A 17,861-nucleotide genomic window follows, 5' to 3' on the forward strand; every position below is an offset into this window, starting at 1 on the left:
ACATGGACGCACGCCACCGAATTAATGTGCTTAGTGTGGCCGCATGCACTCGACTTTATACAATCTGTTTTACAAAACCGGTTTATGTAAAATCGGAATAATCCTGTAGTGTAGACATACCCTGAGTTATCTACACCCAAGTTAACTCCTCTGGAGTTAGTGTAGCTCAGGTGAGAGTGGTCATGCTGCAAATAACATATATAGCTGACAGGCTACAGCTTGTGAGTGAAGACAGCTGTGGTTTAAAACATCAGAAATGAATTCATTTATAAACAAATTTAAAAAGTTTTAAATCTAGGAAACTTTCAAGATTATAAAGGACTTCCTGAACATGTTTTGGATAGTCGGAATAAATGAATTAGAAAGGATTTAGGCTAGAACATAAAACATTATCAAATATAATATTTAAGAACCTGGTTATTGAATACTACAATTTTAGCACAAGTTCAGGCATGAAAACTTTTAAGTACTTTATTCTCCTCACAAATAATGTAATTAGAGGTATGCGTGTCTTATTTGCACCTGCAATAATTTGTTAGTGCAAATGTAAGGCCAGGTTAAAAACCAGGTATGAAATCCTGGGTTCCCTAAAGTCAATGGCAAAATTCCGATTGACTTCAGAGGGGCCAGGATTTCACTCTAGGCCCTTAATCTCTTACTCAAGCTATGTAGAAGACCTGTGCTGTCTAAAATTGATCCAGTGTAGGCTTATGAATTAAATAAATTGGCATCATGATGGCTTGATTGGCTTGATGATGGGCAGTGTCTGCTCAGGAGAAGTTTGAGAATGGAAGAGCCGTGTGGGTGTAGAATAGAGTTTAAGGTGCAGTGACATCGCTATCTGAGGAAGCTTGCATAGTAGTTGATCACATTTACAATTTTTTATAAACTTTCTGAAATGTTGTTTGTTTTGGGATTATTTTATTTATTTTTTAGCAAGGTGGTGTGTATTTCTGTGGAATAAAATATATTGAAGATGACTTAACTCTGACTGAGCCTGATGGACGTGCTCCAGCAGCTCGCTACCAGACAATTGAGCAAAACGTTCAGATCCTTGAGGAGGAGGATGTTGAATTCATCAGTGTGCCTGTCCCAGAATTTGCTGACAGTGATCCAGCAGACATTGTTCATGATTTCCACCGGGTAAGGAACGTCTGCCGAGAATCTTTGAAAACATTTAAAAACAAAAAAAAAAATTTCAAAATGCTTTTTTTAATCAACTTAATCTGTGTGGTTTCTAATTATTTCAGTTATTTTACTGGTGTGGAAGTGTGAGCTCTGCAATATTTTGGTTTTCAGAAACTGGAAGTAATTATTAAACCTTGTGTACAGAGTGCACATTTGATGATAATCTTGCTGTTCTCCTGGTCTGTAAGCCACCATTTATAAAGTGTTCTTGTTCATGAAAAGAGAGGAGGAAAAAACCCAAACACATCCATTTCCTTGTCATAATACAAGAACATGAAGAAAATTTTAATCTTATTGCTGAAAATACATGAAGCCATATTGTGATCAGCAACAGTAGTGATGAATGTAGGGTGGAAGAAACCTTCATTCCATGTGCAGGGGCTGGTCATATTCACAGTCGTATGCACCTAAGCTCAAAGACTATCATCCAGTAGTGCTTTCAGTGAAGCTAACTGTTCCAAAGAGGACGGTGAAAAGGCAATGATACGGCTGATGGGCTGTGGAGGGCAGTACATTCTGTATTCACTTTAAGGTGCATGGCAGCAGCCAGACCCCAGCTTGGGCATTTGGGAGCTCTCAGGAAGCACTCTGCCTCCACCACAGGCCACTCACTGCTTTTAAAGGCATGACTGAGCACTACTGAAGTACTTTTATTCTATCTTTTGTCAATAAGTATCTTTGTTGCCCATCATAGTGGTAAAATTTTTGCAAGACATCTCTGTAATGCTACAGCTTTCTCTCAGTGATCATAGTTAGCTGGAAAAACCCCTTTTCTTTCTTTCTGCTTTCTGAAAATTATCCCATTATGCTTAAATAGTCCACGCCTGGTTTCACTGAAATGTGACTCTTGCTGCTGCTCAAAGCTTGAGGAAAAACTGTTGAGCTATTTTTGCGTTATGCAAGGCTGAAAAAAGAACACTTTCCTACTGTGTTAAATCATTGCCATGGTCTTTTTGTAGGAACTCAAACATGTCTAAACATGCATTTAATAGTTAGTGCTCATTTTGCCAAACATTCATAAGCAAGTTTGGGAAAAACATTGGTTAAATAATCATGTGATTAGAAAAATTTATTTCTAAATATGTTCAGTAAATATTTGTTAAGATTTGCAGCAGAACTTCTTTCACATCACACTTCACACTTTCTCTACTTGGCATGACAGAAATAAAGGCCGGCACCTCATATACCAAAGTGAGATCTGACCTTCAACGCCCATTTCAATTCTGTATAATAGTAATGTTGCATAATTAAAATAAAAATAGGAAAGACAAAGGTATTTCCCACAGCAATGATAACTTGGCATAATGGAAATCCTACACAGATGTGCTACCATGGTGAGAGGAGCCTTAGAAATATATTATAGGTGATAAATATATTTTGTAGTATGCATTTAAGGCCTAATCCAATGTCCACTGAAGATAACAGAAAGATTCTTATTGATTTCATTAGGCATTGGATCAGACTATAAGTCAGACAAATAAGAAATGTGAAGCAGTGTGAGGAAAAAATAGCAATAGAAAATAAAATGTAATGTGACTGTAAGAACCTCACATTTTATACTTCATTATTCTTAAGCCTTAATGCTTTGTTAACTTAAAGTCCAATGCTACAAACTTTTGCTATAAGTACTTTGACAGATAGACTAGTCATAGTAGTAATCATTATGCTGAATAGTGTTTGCAGGATTGGGGCCCTTAGTTCTTGTATTTAATACATGACTCAAAAAAAATGTTGGATGTTGCGAGACTGAACACTTGAACATAATATATTGCCCTTCCTTAGCAAAAACAATTTTAGTTAATGGTGCCTCAAGACCTTTCAGTCTAGTTCAAGAATCTGTTAGCGTTATAGTTTAATAAACTATTGCAAATATTACTCTTTGGATAATCCAGAGACCATAAATTACGGGTTTAAAATGTAGATTCTGCAAGTTTGACACTTTTTTTTTTTTTGTATTTTTGAGGTTGCTAGGTATTTTCCAAATATATCAGTAGTAAACTAGCATTTCAACTGCACAGTATTTTGGAAGAATAAAATATTTGTATGTATAGCATCTGATATTTTCTATTGTGTGTTCTCTTCCAGTCATGTTTCACTGAACTCTGAAAGGGAGATTTGTACTTCAAGATTTCTGCCTCAAATTTTAAAATACAAGCAACAAGACTAAATAAATATCGCACTTAACCTCAGACAGCTCAGATGCACTGAAAAGTCTGAACTACCTCGTACCTATTGACTTGCAGAAATTTCTGTTCTAGCTAACCTGATATTAGGATTGCCTTTTATCTTTGTATCTCACCACCAAACTCAATAAATTAGAACACACTTTATAACTAACAGTACTGCAACTTACAGGAAGAACAAGTATATGACAGTAATTGAGCATATTAACACAGTGTTGCTAACCCTAGAATTATTTAAATGATTTTGATTAGAATATACATTTCTTCACCAGAGTCTCACAGCCTACCTCGACCTTAGCTTGGATAAGTGCTATGTGATTCCTCTGAACACTTCAGTTGTTATGCCACCAAAAAATTTCTTGGAGTTGCTGATCAACATAAAGGTATGGTTGAACTGCAAGTGGTTTTGTTATATATAATAAAGAGAAACATGTTCATATTATTTTCACAAGCCCTGGAGTTCACATGTGAGAAGTGCTTTCAAAAAGTTAACTCCCCACTAAAGAACTTAAATCTTCAGAGGAGTTCAGTTTAAAGGATTTACAGATTTGAGAATAGAGAATGATGTCATTCTTTGAGATTACATATTTGGTTGATTAAAGGTAACTGCAGAGATGTAGTGTACTTATACTTTTATGAGGCATTTGACTTAATACTGCATGACAGTCTGATTAAAAAACTAGCACTGTACAGTATTGATAAAGCACATGTGAAATGGATTAAGAATAGGTTAACAGACAGATTTCAAAAAGTAGTTGTCAATGGGAAATCTTTAAATGGGAGTATTTCAAGGGGATTTCTGCAAAGATTGGTATTAGGTCTGATGCTAATCAACATTTTCATCAGTGATCTGGAAAGAAATATAAAGTCATCACTAATAAAATCTGCGGATGACATAAAGATTGGCAGACTGGTAAATAACGATGAGAGCAAGGCAGTCATACAAAGCGATTTGGTACGCTGGGCCCATTCAAACAAAAAGTGTTTTATTTTAATACAGCTAAATGCAGTTATACATTTAGAACAAGGAATGCAATCTAGACCTACAGAATGGGGGACTGCATCCCTGGAAAGCAACTCAATATAAGATCCTAGTGTGAAGATGTGGGGTAAAAGGGCTAATGCAATCCTTGTATGTATAAACAGAGGAGTAGAAGCAGAGAGATGATTCTTTTTCTGTACATGGCATTGGTGAGGCTCATACTGGGATACTCTATAGAGTTCTAGTCTTCACAAAAAAATTTATTCAAGGGCTGGAGAAAAGTGCCTTCCACTGAAAGAAGTAAGGAACTCAATATGTTTAGTTTATCAGAAAGAAGACTGAGAGGTGACTTGATTACAGTTAGACTTGGAAGGATTAGATTTTTATCAGTAAACATCAATTTCAGCATGCACACAAACCAACAAAAATATTTCCATCAATGATAAAATTTTCAGATAGGCAAAGTAAGAAAAATACTGCTTGAAAACCTATTAGAGTCTGATTTTAAGGATATTTACTTTGTATATTTTACATGTGATGTTGACAATTTGTGTTTTAACAGTTAAAAAGCTTTAAATATTTGAATCAACACTTACTGTCATTAAATAATTATTGTTGGACACTCCCATAAGTTCCCACGACTGTGAAAATTTAAATAGATTAACATAAAAACTTTAAAAAAAACATAGATACTATCTGTTCAAATTAAAAATAGAATTCTGCTAAGCCTTAGGTTTTCTCTATTAAGTTAAAGACCCAACGAGAACCAATGGCTGGAAGTTAAAGCCAGACAAAGTCAAAATAAGACACACATCTTTAACAATGAGAGTGACTAACTATTGGAACAAAATACCAGGGGAGGTGTTGGATTCTTCATCTTTTGATCTCTACAAGGGAAGACTAGATGCCTTTCTGAAAGATCTGCTTTAGCCAACTCCAAATTGGTGGGATCAGTACAGGGATAAAACTGCGTGAAACTTAATGGCTTGTGATATACAGGAGGTCCAATTAAATGATCCAATAGTCCCTTTTAGCTTTAAACTCTGTACATCTATGTATATGGACAAATATGCTGCAAGAATAATTTATAGCTATGATTTTCCCCATCTGTAGTATGCAATTAAAGCACTTAAGTGAGAATGTAGAATTTTCTTCAACTACAGTAGAGAGTAATCTGTTTTTCTTATGTTCTATATTCTTTTAGATTGCAGTTTACAATATGGTGTACTTTTAATATGCAGTGTCTCTACTGTAACAATCTTTATTTTCTTTCTGTGGAAAACAAACTTTTTTTTCACCTGAACTTGGAAGGTCTTTAACTTATAAATTATTTGTTTAAATAACAAGGCTGTTCATTGTTTAATGAACTACAAAGTCAGCTAAAAAAAACAATTTACCTACGTTTGCCTCTTCAGATGGGGTCAGGAATATTTTTACGTTTCAAAGTAAATATTATACAATCACTACCTTGGTGCTAAAAAGAACAGCTCTTAATCAGCTTATTTAAACATGCTGCTTGGACTGAAAAAATATTGTCCTTAATCTCTGGTTTGTAATAGAAACTCGTAAGTGGCTTATTGACAATAAAAATAAAAATCTTTAGCCAGCTACACTATATTCTATGCTAATGTAAATTTCTGGATGCAGTGCAGCAGTTTCTTCAGATTCCAAGGTGCTTTTTTAAAAGTAACTTCAGTGTTTGAACTCACAAGTGAAAAATAGATTAAAAACTCCCTCTTCATTAATGTCAGAAATAGGAATTATACTAAATGGAATCTCTTTCTACTCAGTCACATTTTAGAAAGAGACCGACTGATTTATTTGTGGATAACGTTTTAATAAAGTCAACTTTTAATAAAGTTGCCAATTTTTGTTCCTGTGAATATTTACTCTGACAGAAACATGCAATAGAACCGGATTGTACTCTCTTTTAAATCAATGGCAAAACTCTTGTGGACTCCAGATGGATGAGGAATGGGGCCCTAGTTCTGTTTTTTGAACCAGCTTTCTGAACTGTTGTCTGCAGAGTTTTTGCTGGTGGTCTCTGGAGAGCTCAATAGTCACATTATTTGGGCTTTCTTTACTTTCTGGTAATAGCTGACCTTAAAGCAAACATACAGGAAAAAATACTTTTGAATATATTTTTATTTAAACAATTGGTATAGTTGCCACAGGGATGTTATGTGATTGTCTTGTGGACCATCTATCCTCCCATTCACAGTCCATTAAGTTGTGGCCTGTGCTATGAAAATGTTTGGGATCCGTCTATTTTAAACTTAACAGAATGCAGAAGGATAGTAGTAAACTACTGATCCCCGGGGCCTCCATCAATCTGCAAGATAGTACTAACCTCATGCACGTTTCTGCAGTCTTTACTTGGACAAAGCTTGTATTGGAAACAGTTGACTCCCTAGTAAGTGATAGTGTTTGGTGAGTAAAGACTGCAAGATTTGGCCTACAGTGATGAACCTTAACTGGAGATAATTTGCTTCTCTTGTGTGGAAAAAACTGATATAGATTTAATTATTGTAATGGAAGACACTATACGTCAATGTTTCCTGCTGTGAAAATGTTTTGATGTTTTATATGATTATTTTATTCTCTCAGATATCTGCACTAAAATGCAGTCACATTCCTGATGTTTAAAAGAAAATTCTGTATGTACTACGTATTTTGAAAGTCTGCAAATCCTCGTTTGCGTAGAACTGCTGCTGTTTGAGAGTATATAAAATTGATTTGAATTATCTTGTGTGTACTTAGCAGAAGAATGAATGATTGCACTTCCAATAATGAACTGTTGCCTTTTTGTTAATGTAGGCTGGAACATACTTGCCTCAGTCCTATCTGATTCATGAACAGATGATTGTTACTGATCGCATTGAAAATGTGGATCAGTTGGGGTTCTTTATTTATCGTCTGTGCCGTGGCAAGGAAACCTATAAACTACAGCGCAAAGAAACCCTGAAAGGTAAAGTCTCTTGAGAATGTTATCGTGTGTTGATGGAAAAGTTAATGTTTCTAGTCAATAAATAGCCGGATATGTTGAAGACAATACCTCTCAGGTTAAAATTTAGAGTGGTCTTGCTGTCATTGGCTCTTTGAAACTCCTGTTTACACAGAGATTAGCATGATGGGGTATTAATCCTGAATCATAGAATATCAGGGTTGGAAGGGACCTCAGGAGGCCATCCAGTCCAACCCTCTGCTCAAAGCAGGACCAATTCCCAACTAAATCATCCCAGCCAGGGCTTTGTCAAGGCTGACCTTAAAAAATTTGAAGACTTGAAACATGAATGCAATATAAAATGACCTTTTTCCTCATTCTTTACATTTTCCTTGAATCCTCCACCCCCAAAGTTGAAAAGGATTTTTAAGAAAATGAAAATTTTCTCAGTTTGTTTAGTTGAAAAAACATTTTGTGTTGGAAAAAGTATTTTGGCAGAAGATTTTCAGTCAGCTGTAATATAAATAACACAAAGCTAATAATAGTGGCTTTTACCATCGGTAATTATAATTGTCAGAATAGTTAAACATGTACACACTTTATGGTTCAAATTTTCATGTATTGAAAGGATGGTCTTATGGTCTGATTAATTTGTCCTAGATGTTTTGTGCAAATTTAGCCATGTCACTTAACTGCTCTGTACCTCCTAATCTGCATCTGCAAAATAGGAATGATACTTGTCTACCTTACAGGGATCTTGTAAAACTTATATTATTTGTCTGTGGAAAGCTCTTTGAAAATCTCAGATTCAAGAGCCTAGAGAAGGGAAGTATTATACTTGTTAAGTATCAGAGGGGTAGCCGTGTTAGTCTGGATCTGTAAAAGCAGCAAAGAGTCCTGTGGCACCTTATAGACTAACAGACATATTGGAGCATAAGCTTTTGTGGGTGAATACCCACTTTGTCAGACGCATAGTTAGTTGTTCAGCATTTGTTTAATGTGGAAGGAGAAGTTTACAAGCATACACTGAACTAAATTAATTGAGTAATTTAGTCAGATTGCTGACTGTGTTTGGGAAGGTGGCAGATGGGGAAAAATTAACTATTTTGTAAAAATGATTACAAACAATCCTTTTAAAAAACATGAACACTTTAATTGATCCCATGATAAATAAGGGACACAAGTAAATAATAGATCCCTAAAGTGTTGATAAATTTGATATTCCTCTATTTGCTTCTGATTTGAAAGTGAATTGAGAGGAACCTCTGGTACCTTCTTATTACTGTAAATGAACTAATACTTTAATTCTTCCTAATATGCATCACTCTATCTCATTTGTCATCCCTCCCTCTCCCTTTCCTCCAAACTCTCAACAGGAATTCAGAAGCGTGAAGCCACCAATTGCCGAAAGATTCGACACTTTGAGAATAGGTTTGCTATAGAAACGCTCATTTGTGAACAGTAATGGAGAATATTACTGTAGCAGAAGACTGAAAGATTACAGTATGATCCCACTTTGTATTGTGTGCAGTGATTATTTTTTAAAATCTTTGACGCAAGTAGTGGACAGGGCTTTATTGCTGAACATCTTAAACTTTTCATCTCATGATAAATTTTAAATATGTTTTAGGGTTTTTTCTTATTTTCAAGTGTGGTGCCCTTTTTATATTTGAATAGCAATTGTATTATGTCTTAGTTACTAGTGCATTTCATATGATGAATCTTGAATGCTATGAGGAAGATAAAGTCTCTGAAATATCTGCCAGTTTTAATTAAGTAAAATTGAAAAGAATTATTAATCTGGAGAAAAATATGTACAAACGGACTGAAAGAACTATTTCTAACTGTAATATTCTAAGCTATATAGTTTGTTACAGCATATAGATAAGCATATATTTGAATTTCCCCTCACTAAAATGTGCAATTTGTTTTTTTTAAATATTGTCATATTGACCTTTTTCAAATTGATTTCTGACTTGATGTTTTAATATGGCAAGTGTCTGCTGTACCTATCTTTAGAAAATGTAAGGAAATTAAGCAGTAACTTGTTACTAACTTTTATATAATCCAAGTATGTGCAATGGAAAATAAATCTTACAAACCCGTTTGTCTAAAAGTTTCTTGGGTTCTCTTTTGCTATAATTAATTTAGGGAAAAATTAATGCTTGTTCCCCATGAATGAAGCCATATATTTTCCAGAAATTTGACAGAATTAGATGATTTGTCCCACCAATAGCTTTCTTAAATGAGTGGTGAAATTAAATCAAAATACAGTACGTTATTGTAATGTGGAAGATCAACAAGAAGCACACTGTTCATTTTGGCTGTTTGTTTAAAATGAGTATTGTGCTACCCATTTAAATTGTGTTTTTAACACTACACATACCATAATCAGAGAAGACCTAAGGTTGGCTTACTCATCATAGTTAATTAATTTTTAATAAACTCTTGTTCTATCACCATAATTTACTGTCATTGTATATTTGTAAATCTGCATATTGCATTCAATAGCTGTATAATGCAAAGCATTCATACTAATTATGGAGATAGGATTGTGTCAACCATGGCAAAGGTATGCAGGTGTATTAGCAAAGTTGTTGGTCATCACTGTTAAACTGCTTTATATAATCATCAGTTTTTAATAAAGCACATTAAGCCTTGATATGTTTGCAGCTTTGATAAAATACAAATACAAAGATTCCCTGCAAAAGCAGCTCTGATGACTTTTCCCTCATATAAAAACATCTTAGTATAAGATTACCTAAGATGTTAACATTTTCTAAAGCTGTTTTTTAAAAACTGTTTTTTATGTATGTATATATTGTATTTATCACAGACAAACGAAATACTTGAATTCTAAAAACTAAGAATAAAACTTCCTACTTTAGGAGCCCAAAATTAGACACCTAAGCCCACGTCCTCAACTGGTGTAAATTGGCTTAGCTCCATTAAAGTCATTGGAGATAGACTGATGTATGCCAGCTGAGGACGTGGTCCATAAATTCATAATTAGTCACCTAAAGTAAAAGTGGCCTGATTTTCTCTTCCCTTCTCCATGAGTGTTGCAATCACAACTCCCAGAGAAACTGATAGAAACTGTAGATTCTCTTAATCCTTAAAAATCAGGTCACTTTTATTTAGGTGTTCAAATATGGACTCTAAGCATGTAAGTTTCAAATGTCTGGCCCAACACTTATTTGTTTTCCTTGCTGCTATTTCAAGGCTGGATTAAGGTTAAAAAAGTATGCGACCTCCCATATAAAAGGTCATTAGGAGAACCTCCAGAGATCCATTTTTGAGCTGTGGCAGGGGCAAGGGAACTGGACCCTATTTACTATATTGATTTTTGGACATTGATATATTAGAAAGCAGGAATACTTAGGGAAAATATGCCAATGTTTAGCTGCTTGATGTATGCCTATTTTTAAAAATAATGTAATATTATGGGAGTCTGTATCTTACATTAATATAAAGTTTCTTAACTGAACTGAGTTCTATCTTACTTTCTATCTCTTAAATGATCTTTTATTAATGCTGTGGGAGGATACATTATGTGGATTCAGACCAGCTTCCTGCTATTGTAAACACTGCAAGCAAGGTTCCTGCTATTGTGACTGCTTTGGGTCAGGGAAAAATATTTGCTGCAGAGGAAGATTCTCTTAAGTATACAATGTAATCTATTCATTCTACAGTTGGTTTAATTGACAATTTATTCTTAGAATGGATATGTTCATATGTGGTAGGAAATCTAAATAATAATGACTTCTGAAAAGAAATTTGCCCGTTTTTGATGTTATAAGGCAAACATGAAAATTAGTAAAAAAGCCATTAAGGTTAATTTAACTTAAAATCTTTCAGGATGTTGTATTTTGTGCGTTTACAAAAAAACAAACCCTAAATAAATGCCAGGAAATGGCTAATGGTTCATTCTTGGAACTATGTTTTTCATGAGTCATGTTGATGTGCTTGGAAGCATGTCTCGTGCTGATTCACGTGCATATTGTTTCCATTTTCCACAAAAGATAATGGTTAACCGTGTAAGAACATAAGAACGGCCATACTGCGTCAGATCTATAGTCCGTCTAACCCAGTATCCTGTCTTTCAACAGTGGCCAATGTCAGTTGCTTCAGAGCAAATGAACAGACAGGCAATCATAGAGTGAGCCATCCCATCATTCGGCATCTGGAAGTCCGAGGTTTAGGGACACCCAGAGCATGATGTTGCGTCCCTTGACCACCTTGGCGAATAGTCATTGATGGATCTATCCTTCATGAATTTATCTAATACTTTTTTTAACCCAGTTATAGTTTTGGCCATCACAACATCCCCTGGCAACAAGTTCCTCAGGTTGACTGTGCGTTGTGTGAAGAAATACTTCCTTTTGTTTGTTTTAAACCTGCTGCCTATTCATTTAATTGGGTGACCGCTGGTTCTTTTGTTATGTGAAAGGGTAAATAACTTATTTCCTTATTAATTTTCTCCACCCTATTCATGATTTTATAGACCTCTGTCATATTTCCCCTTAGTCATCTCTTTTCCAAGCTGAAAAGACCCAGCCTTTTTAATCTCTCCTCATATGGAAGCTGTTCCATACCTTTAATCATTTTTGTTGCCCTTCTTGGTAACTTTTCCAATTCTATCTTTTTTTGAGATGGGGTGACTAGAACTGCATGCAGTTTTCTAGGTGTTGGCATATCATGGATTTATATAGTAGAATTATGATATTTACTGTATTACCTATCCCTTTCCTAATGGTTCCTAACATTATGAGCTTGTTTGATTGCCTCTGCACTGAGTGGATGTTTTCAGAGAACTAGCCACAATGACTCCAAGATCTCTCTTGAGCGGTAACAGCTAATTTAGATCCCATCATGTATAGTTATCCCATTATGTATAGTTGGGATTATGATTTCGAGTGTGCATTACTTTGCATTTATCAACATTGAATTTCATCTGCCATTTTGTTGTCCAGTCATCCAGTTTTGTGAAATCCCTTTGTAATGCCTTTCAGTCTGCTTTGGACATAATTTTATGTCATCTGCAAATTTTGCCACTCCACTCTTTACCCCTTTTCCAGATGATTTATGATTATGTTGAACAGCACATGTCCCAGTACAGCTTCTTGGTTGTTACTCAGTGTCTGGAGCTTTCTTTTGACTTCAGATTTTGGGGATGATATGTGATAAATTTTGATTCCTGATGTCACCTTAAATAGACCCATCAGTGCACAATGCCTCTAATCTAATATGTTCTGTTTTGTTTTAACTAAGCAAAACTATAGCCAGAACAGTAGGAACCACGGTTGCTGTTTTCTAAGGATGAGCATGAATGCTGTGCTATACTGAGCAAAACATGTTTATTTCAAAATTATTCCCAGGAAAATGAGAGTAAAACCGACCATTTTTACTGTAACTTTTAATTATACACCTGAAGCATGCAACACTTTCACTTATGTAATGTGTACATGTAATAATCTTAAGCGAATATCAGGTCTAGGTTTACCTGCACCCTGTGCCTCTAAGGGTTGAAGATCTGCTGAGGGGATCGAAAGGGTCAGCTTTGGTTGCAGCAGCAGAGTTTGGTTCACTCTGAAAGGACTGAGAAGCAATGGGGCTTGTGCAAGCTGTGCTTGGTTGGCTGGTTATGTATTTTTTTAATACTAAGTTTATTAAAACTCTAGTTTTTAAAACTGTCCCGAGACTGAACTAACCATTCTTGTCCACCAGCCACCCCTCTCTGGCTTAACATGGGTTTGATTTTCTTACTGAATGTTGGAAACATACCTGAATATTTTGAAAGCTTCCGTTTTAATCAAAAATAATCCCATTGTCATGACATACTTTGAGATTAATATATTAGGACCACAGAAGTATTACCATGGCTAAGTGCTGCAGTGTTTATTTTTTGGTGAGGCCTGCATTACTCTCTAGTATGTTCCATTCAACTTCCTGATGTCCAATAACTTCACACCAGGTAATTTATTGGCAGCAATTAAATACCGCACTGGATTTGTAAATTTAAAGAGCTTCAAATCTTCCTCCAACCTATAATTCAAATTTTGCAACTTTGAAGAAAGCCATGAGATATCTTAAGTTTTGTCTATAGTTATACTAACATAGTTAAAGCCGTATATAAAGTGGTTCAACTCCCCCTAGTGTGGGTGGTGATGTTTGTCCTTCACATTTGAAGATGACCATGACATCACTGGTTAGTTTGGTTTCTGTGAGCACGTGAATGGCTGATCAGGCCAATTTCAGCTTTGAACTGTCTGTAGCACGCTGAACAAGAGATGCCGCCATGGATTACTTGATTAACAGCGGACATTTACACTGCTGGCACTTCTGCTCTGCCTCAGTAGTTCTCCTCACAGACTGTAGCTCCAGCAATGATGAGGCTTCGCCAGGTAGAACAATCATGAGCGAGATCTCTCCAAAACTCTGCGTCAGTGTTGAATCGCCTCAAGGATAACTTGAGAGAATCCTTGAAACGTTTCTTCTGGCCTCCTTAAGAGCCGTTTTCCTCACCATAAAAGATCATAGAATATCAGGGTTGGAAGGGACCGCAGGAGGTCAACTAGTCCAACTCCCTGCTCACAGCAGGACCAATCCCCTGACAGTTTTTTACCCCAGTTCCCTAAATGGCCCCCTCAAGGATTGAGCTCACAACCCTGGGTTTAGCAGGCCAATGCTTAAACCACTGAGCTCTCTCTCCCATCCACAATGAGATCACTCTAATGCTTCTGTAGTTGGCAGGATTCAAACCTGCGCAGGGAGACCCTAATGAATTGCTAGCCCATCACCTTAACCATTTGGGCCACAACTATTTAATATGGAACACTTCATGAATTTGCGTGTCATCTTTGCGCAGGGGCCATGCTAATCATCTCTGTATCCTTCCAGTTTTAGTATATGTCTCTGTCAGTTGTTCATTTGACATTCTGGTGTTATGGCCTGCCCATCTCTGTGATTTCATCAACAAAGTATGGATGCTTTGAATACTTGCCTGTAGGAGAACCTCAGTATCTGGAACCTTGTCTTGCCATCTTATCAGGTTCCTCAGACAGTCCATATGAAGACTTATACCCAATATAACTGCATCCTGCTGAATCAATGGTATAGCTATTCCCATACAGGCAAGGGAATAAGATATACTGGTATATGGTACCTTTATACCAATATAACTGTCCATACCAAGGGGGTCTACTAGTATAACTTTCAGTGTTTAAAAACAAAACAACCCCCACCTCTAACCAAAATAGTAATACTGGTACAAAAACTGTATAGACGAGGCCTGAGAGAAGAGACCTGGCTGTGGCAAAGTGATGGACTGGCTTGTGCATATGTGTACCACTGTTCCAGTGGATGGAGTATACATGTATGTGAGTTGCTTACTTGCAGAGCTAGTTGTGATGTTATTCCAGCTCTCTGGGTTGAATGATGATCAGTGCACATGAGAATGGTGAGTAAATGGCTAAGCTTTACTTCAGGTGTGTCAATAATAGAGTTAAAAAAACAAACCCTATCCTATATTCTTTTCAACACTTATTACCATAGCTGTTAGTCACTTAGAAGCTACAGACACTATCATGTGCTTTTGTTCCCATACTTTCCCAAGGGGAAAAATGTGTGCAGTACAGTATCTTGTTTTAGAATGTTTATAAATCTATAACAGTTAATATATAATGGCTATTGCTATGTGTTTGTTAGAGAAGACAAGTCGAAGAAATGCACCTTCTACTTGGAACGGAAAGTGGTGAGGTTTGTGATGGTCCTTAGTTCTTAAGGAAGTTCCTTCCACAGTCTTGGTCCAGCCCCCAAGAAATTCTGTCTCCTGCAGATTAGCTTTATTCTTACTCTAGAAAATTCCATTATTAGGACCTGTCCATATCCCACCTATTTTGAGTAGCTGTGTGGGAGACTTTAGCATAAAGGGGCAAATTTAGCTCTGGTGTAAGCAAGTGTAACTCTCAAAGTTAAGGCATCAGGGCTGAATCTGAACTATCCTGCTCTGCATCTTAGAAATACGTGCTGCTACTACTTCCTTCTTCCCCCATCCTAAGATCTAGGATATCAGGGTACCATATGCAGTGTAATCACTAGCAACACTGAAATAACAAACAGCTTTATAACACAAACCAAAGTTGTCTCAGTGTATTATCATCAAAACAATATGCTAGCAATCTTAAAATTAAGAATAGTGCACTGGAGAGGTAAAACAGCATTACTTAAGTGCTCCAGCATGAAACACGCACTATGATGGGGGCTTTGTCAAGAACTTCAATGAGATCAGGACCTTTATTTGTCAACAGCCAAACAAAACATTCATCTTTAGCTTGTTTCTGCTTCACCTAGACTCACCCCTCAGTGAGATTTTATGATTGTCTGCTAATTCACAGCCTAACTACACTGGGGGCTAGAAACTCCAAATCTGATTGGTCATTGTGCTTGGAGCTATACAAACACATGAAGTCATCATCTCTGGCCTAAGGAGCTGACAATCTAAGACCAAAGGCCAGAAAGTTGGTCTATGCAGATGGATCCTTACCACTCACTGCACTGCTATAGTTGCTTCTACAGAAGTTTTTTTTCAAATTCTCTGTCATGGAATGTAAGGCACTGGGTTGCAGCGGCTCTGGTCAGCACTGCCGACCGGGCCATTAGAAGTCTCGTTACCTGTGCTGCCCAGCTACGGCAGGCTAATCCCTACCTGTTCTGACACCATGCTGTGCCCCAGAAGCAGCCAGCAGCAGGTCCAGCTCCTGGGGGGGTGGGGGCCCACAGGGCTCAGTGCGCTGCCCCTGCCCCAAACACTGGCTGGGGGGAGGGAGGGAGGGAGGGACAACAGTGCCTGCAGTGAAAAGCCACGTGGAGCCACTTGCACACTTCTGCCTAAGAGCTGGGCCTGCTGCTGGCTGCTTCTGGGTGTAGCGCTGTCCATGGGGCCAGGACAGGGAGGAAGCTTGCCTTAGTACCCCTACTGCGCCACTGACCAGGAGACACCTGAGTTAAGCTCGTGCCACAATCCCCAGCCCTGAGCACCCCCTCAAACCCAGAGCCACCTCCTGCATCCCAAATCCCTCATCCCCAGAGCTTGCACTGAGCCCTGACCCTCTCCCACACCCTGAACCCCTCATTCCCAGCTCTAGTCTTCACCCCTGCACCCCAACCTCTCATCCCCAGCTCCGTTGGTTAAAGGATATCAACAATTTTCTTCAACTAGGTCACCAGAAAAAGTTTGTAAGGCATGTTTTCTAATCCTTTAATTGTTCTTGTGGCTCATCTGAACCTTCTCCAATTTATCAACATCTTGAACTGTGGGCACCAGAACAGGACACCGTATTCCAGCAGTGGTCACACTAGTGCCAAATACAGAGGTAAAATAACCTCTCTACTCCTACTTGAGATTTCTCTTTTTATACATCTTTGGAGCAGGGACTTGAAATTTAGCACTGGGGCACTCTAGTGTCTAATGCCTTTGCTGTCCCCATTAAACACTATCCAAATCTGTCCAGATTTAAATTGTATTTGTAGATGCGCAGTAGAGGCTTGTTAAAGTTTCAAGTATCAGAGGGGTAGCTGTGTTAGTCTGGATCTGTAAAAGCAGCAAAGAGTGCCGTGGCAGCTTATAGACTAACAGACGTATTGGAGCATGAGCTTTTGTGGGTGAATAACCACTTTGTCGGATGCATGCGTGAATACCCACTTCGTTGGATGCATGCACCCACGAAAGCTCATGCTCCAATATGTCTGTTAGTCTATAAGGTGCCACAGGACTCTGCTGCTTTTGTTAACGTTTGGTAGCTAATATTCTGGAGCTTAATTCAAATATAATCAAGTCTCTGAGTATGTGCAAACTGCACTTTTTCTCACTTGGAATAGAACACAGGCCTTCTACATCACAATATTCCTGCACTATGTAGCAAATAGCTGTGAATCACACTAGCAAACTCCTCATCCCCCTCTGTGAACCAGTCACTATGGAGGCTAAGAGCCTACTTCTGCTGTCTTTTAGACCTGGTCTATACTACGAGTTTAGGTCAAATTTAGCAGCGCTAAATTGAATTAACCCTGCAACCATCCACACAAGGAAGCCATTTACTTCAACAAAAAGGGCTCTTAAAATTGATTTCTGTACTCCTATTACACAGTGCACCATTATGACCACTCTGGACAGCAATCTGAACTCGGATGCACTGGCCAGGTAGACAGGAAAAGCCCTGGAAACTTTTGAATTTCATTTTCTGTTTGCCCAGCCTGGAGAGTTGATCAGCACAGGTAACCATGCAGTCCAAGAATTGAAAAAGAGCGCCAGTGTGGACTGTACAGGAGATACTTGATCTGATCGCTGTATGGGGAGAGAATTCCATGCTAGCAGAACTATGTTCCAAAAGACGGAATGTCAAAACATTTGAAAAAGTCTCCAAGGGCATGATGGAGGACACAATAGGCACTCACTACACTGCTGCATGAAAGTTAAGGAGCTCAGACAAGCATACCAGAAAACCAAAGAAGCATATGTCCAGTGCAGAGCCGCAGACATGCCGCTTCTACGCTGAGCTGCATG

General features: G+C 37.6%; 1 protein-coding gene and 1 non-coding gene across 2 annotated transcripts in view; one reads left to right on the forward strand and one right to left on the reverse strand.

Annotated features, from left to right (window-relative positions):
* The window catches only part of ITM2B (integral membrane protein 2B), a 28,891-nt gene extending 18,107 nt beyond the window's left edge, over nucleotides 1-10,784 (forward strand). Inside the window, exons 3-6 of the mRNA XM_032788144.2 lie at nucleotides 937-1,143; nucleotides 3,644-3,754; nucleotides 7,171-7,321; nucleotides 8,674-10,784. Coding sequence (XP_032644035.1) covers nucleotides 937-1,143; nucleotides 3,644-3,754; nucleotides 7,171-7,321; nucleotides 8,674-8,762 — 558 coding nt within the window. The 3' untranslated portion in view covers nucleotides 8,763-10,784. The remainder of the gene's footprint in view (nucleotides 1-936; nucleotides 1,144-3,643; nucleotides 3,755-7,170; nucleotides 7,322-8,673) is intronic.
* Nucleotides 10,785-14,120: 3,336 nt separating this feature from the next.
* On the reverse strand, nucleotides 14,121-14,232 carry LOC116829368 (U6 spliceosomal RNA). Its single transcript, XR_004374720.1, has one exon. It is a non-coding gene; the product is annotated as a U6 spliceosomal RNA (small nuclear RNA).
* Nucleotides 14,233-17,861: the final 3,629 nt, after the last annotated feature.

Source organism: Chelonoidis abingdonii, chromosome 1, assembly GCF_003597395.2.
Source record: "Chelonoidis abingdonii isolate Lonesome George chromosome 1, CheloAbing_2.0, whole genome shotgun sequence".
Taxonomy (NCBI): Eukaryota; Metazoa; Chordata; order Testudines; family Testudinidae; genus Chelonoidis; species Chelonoidis abingdonii.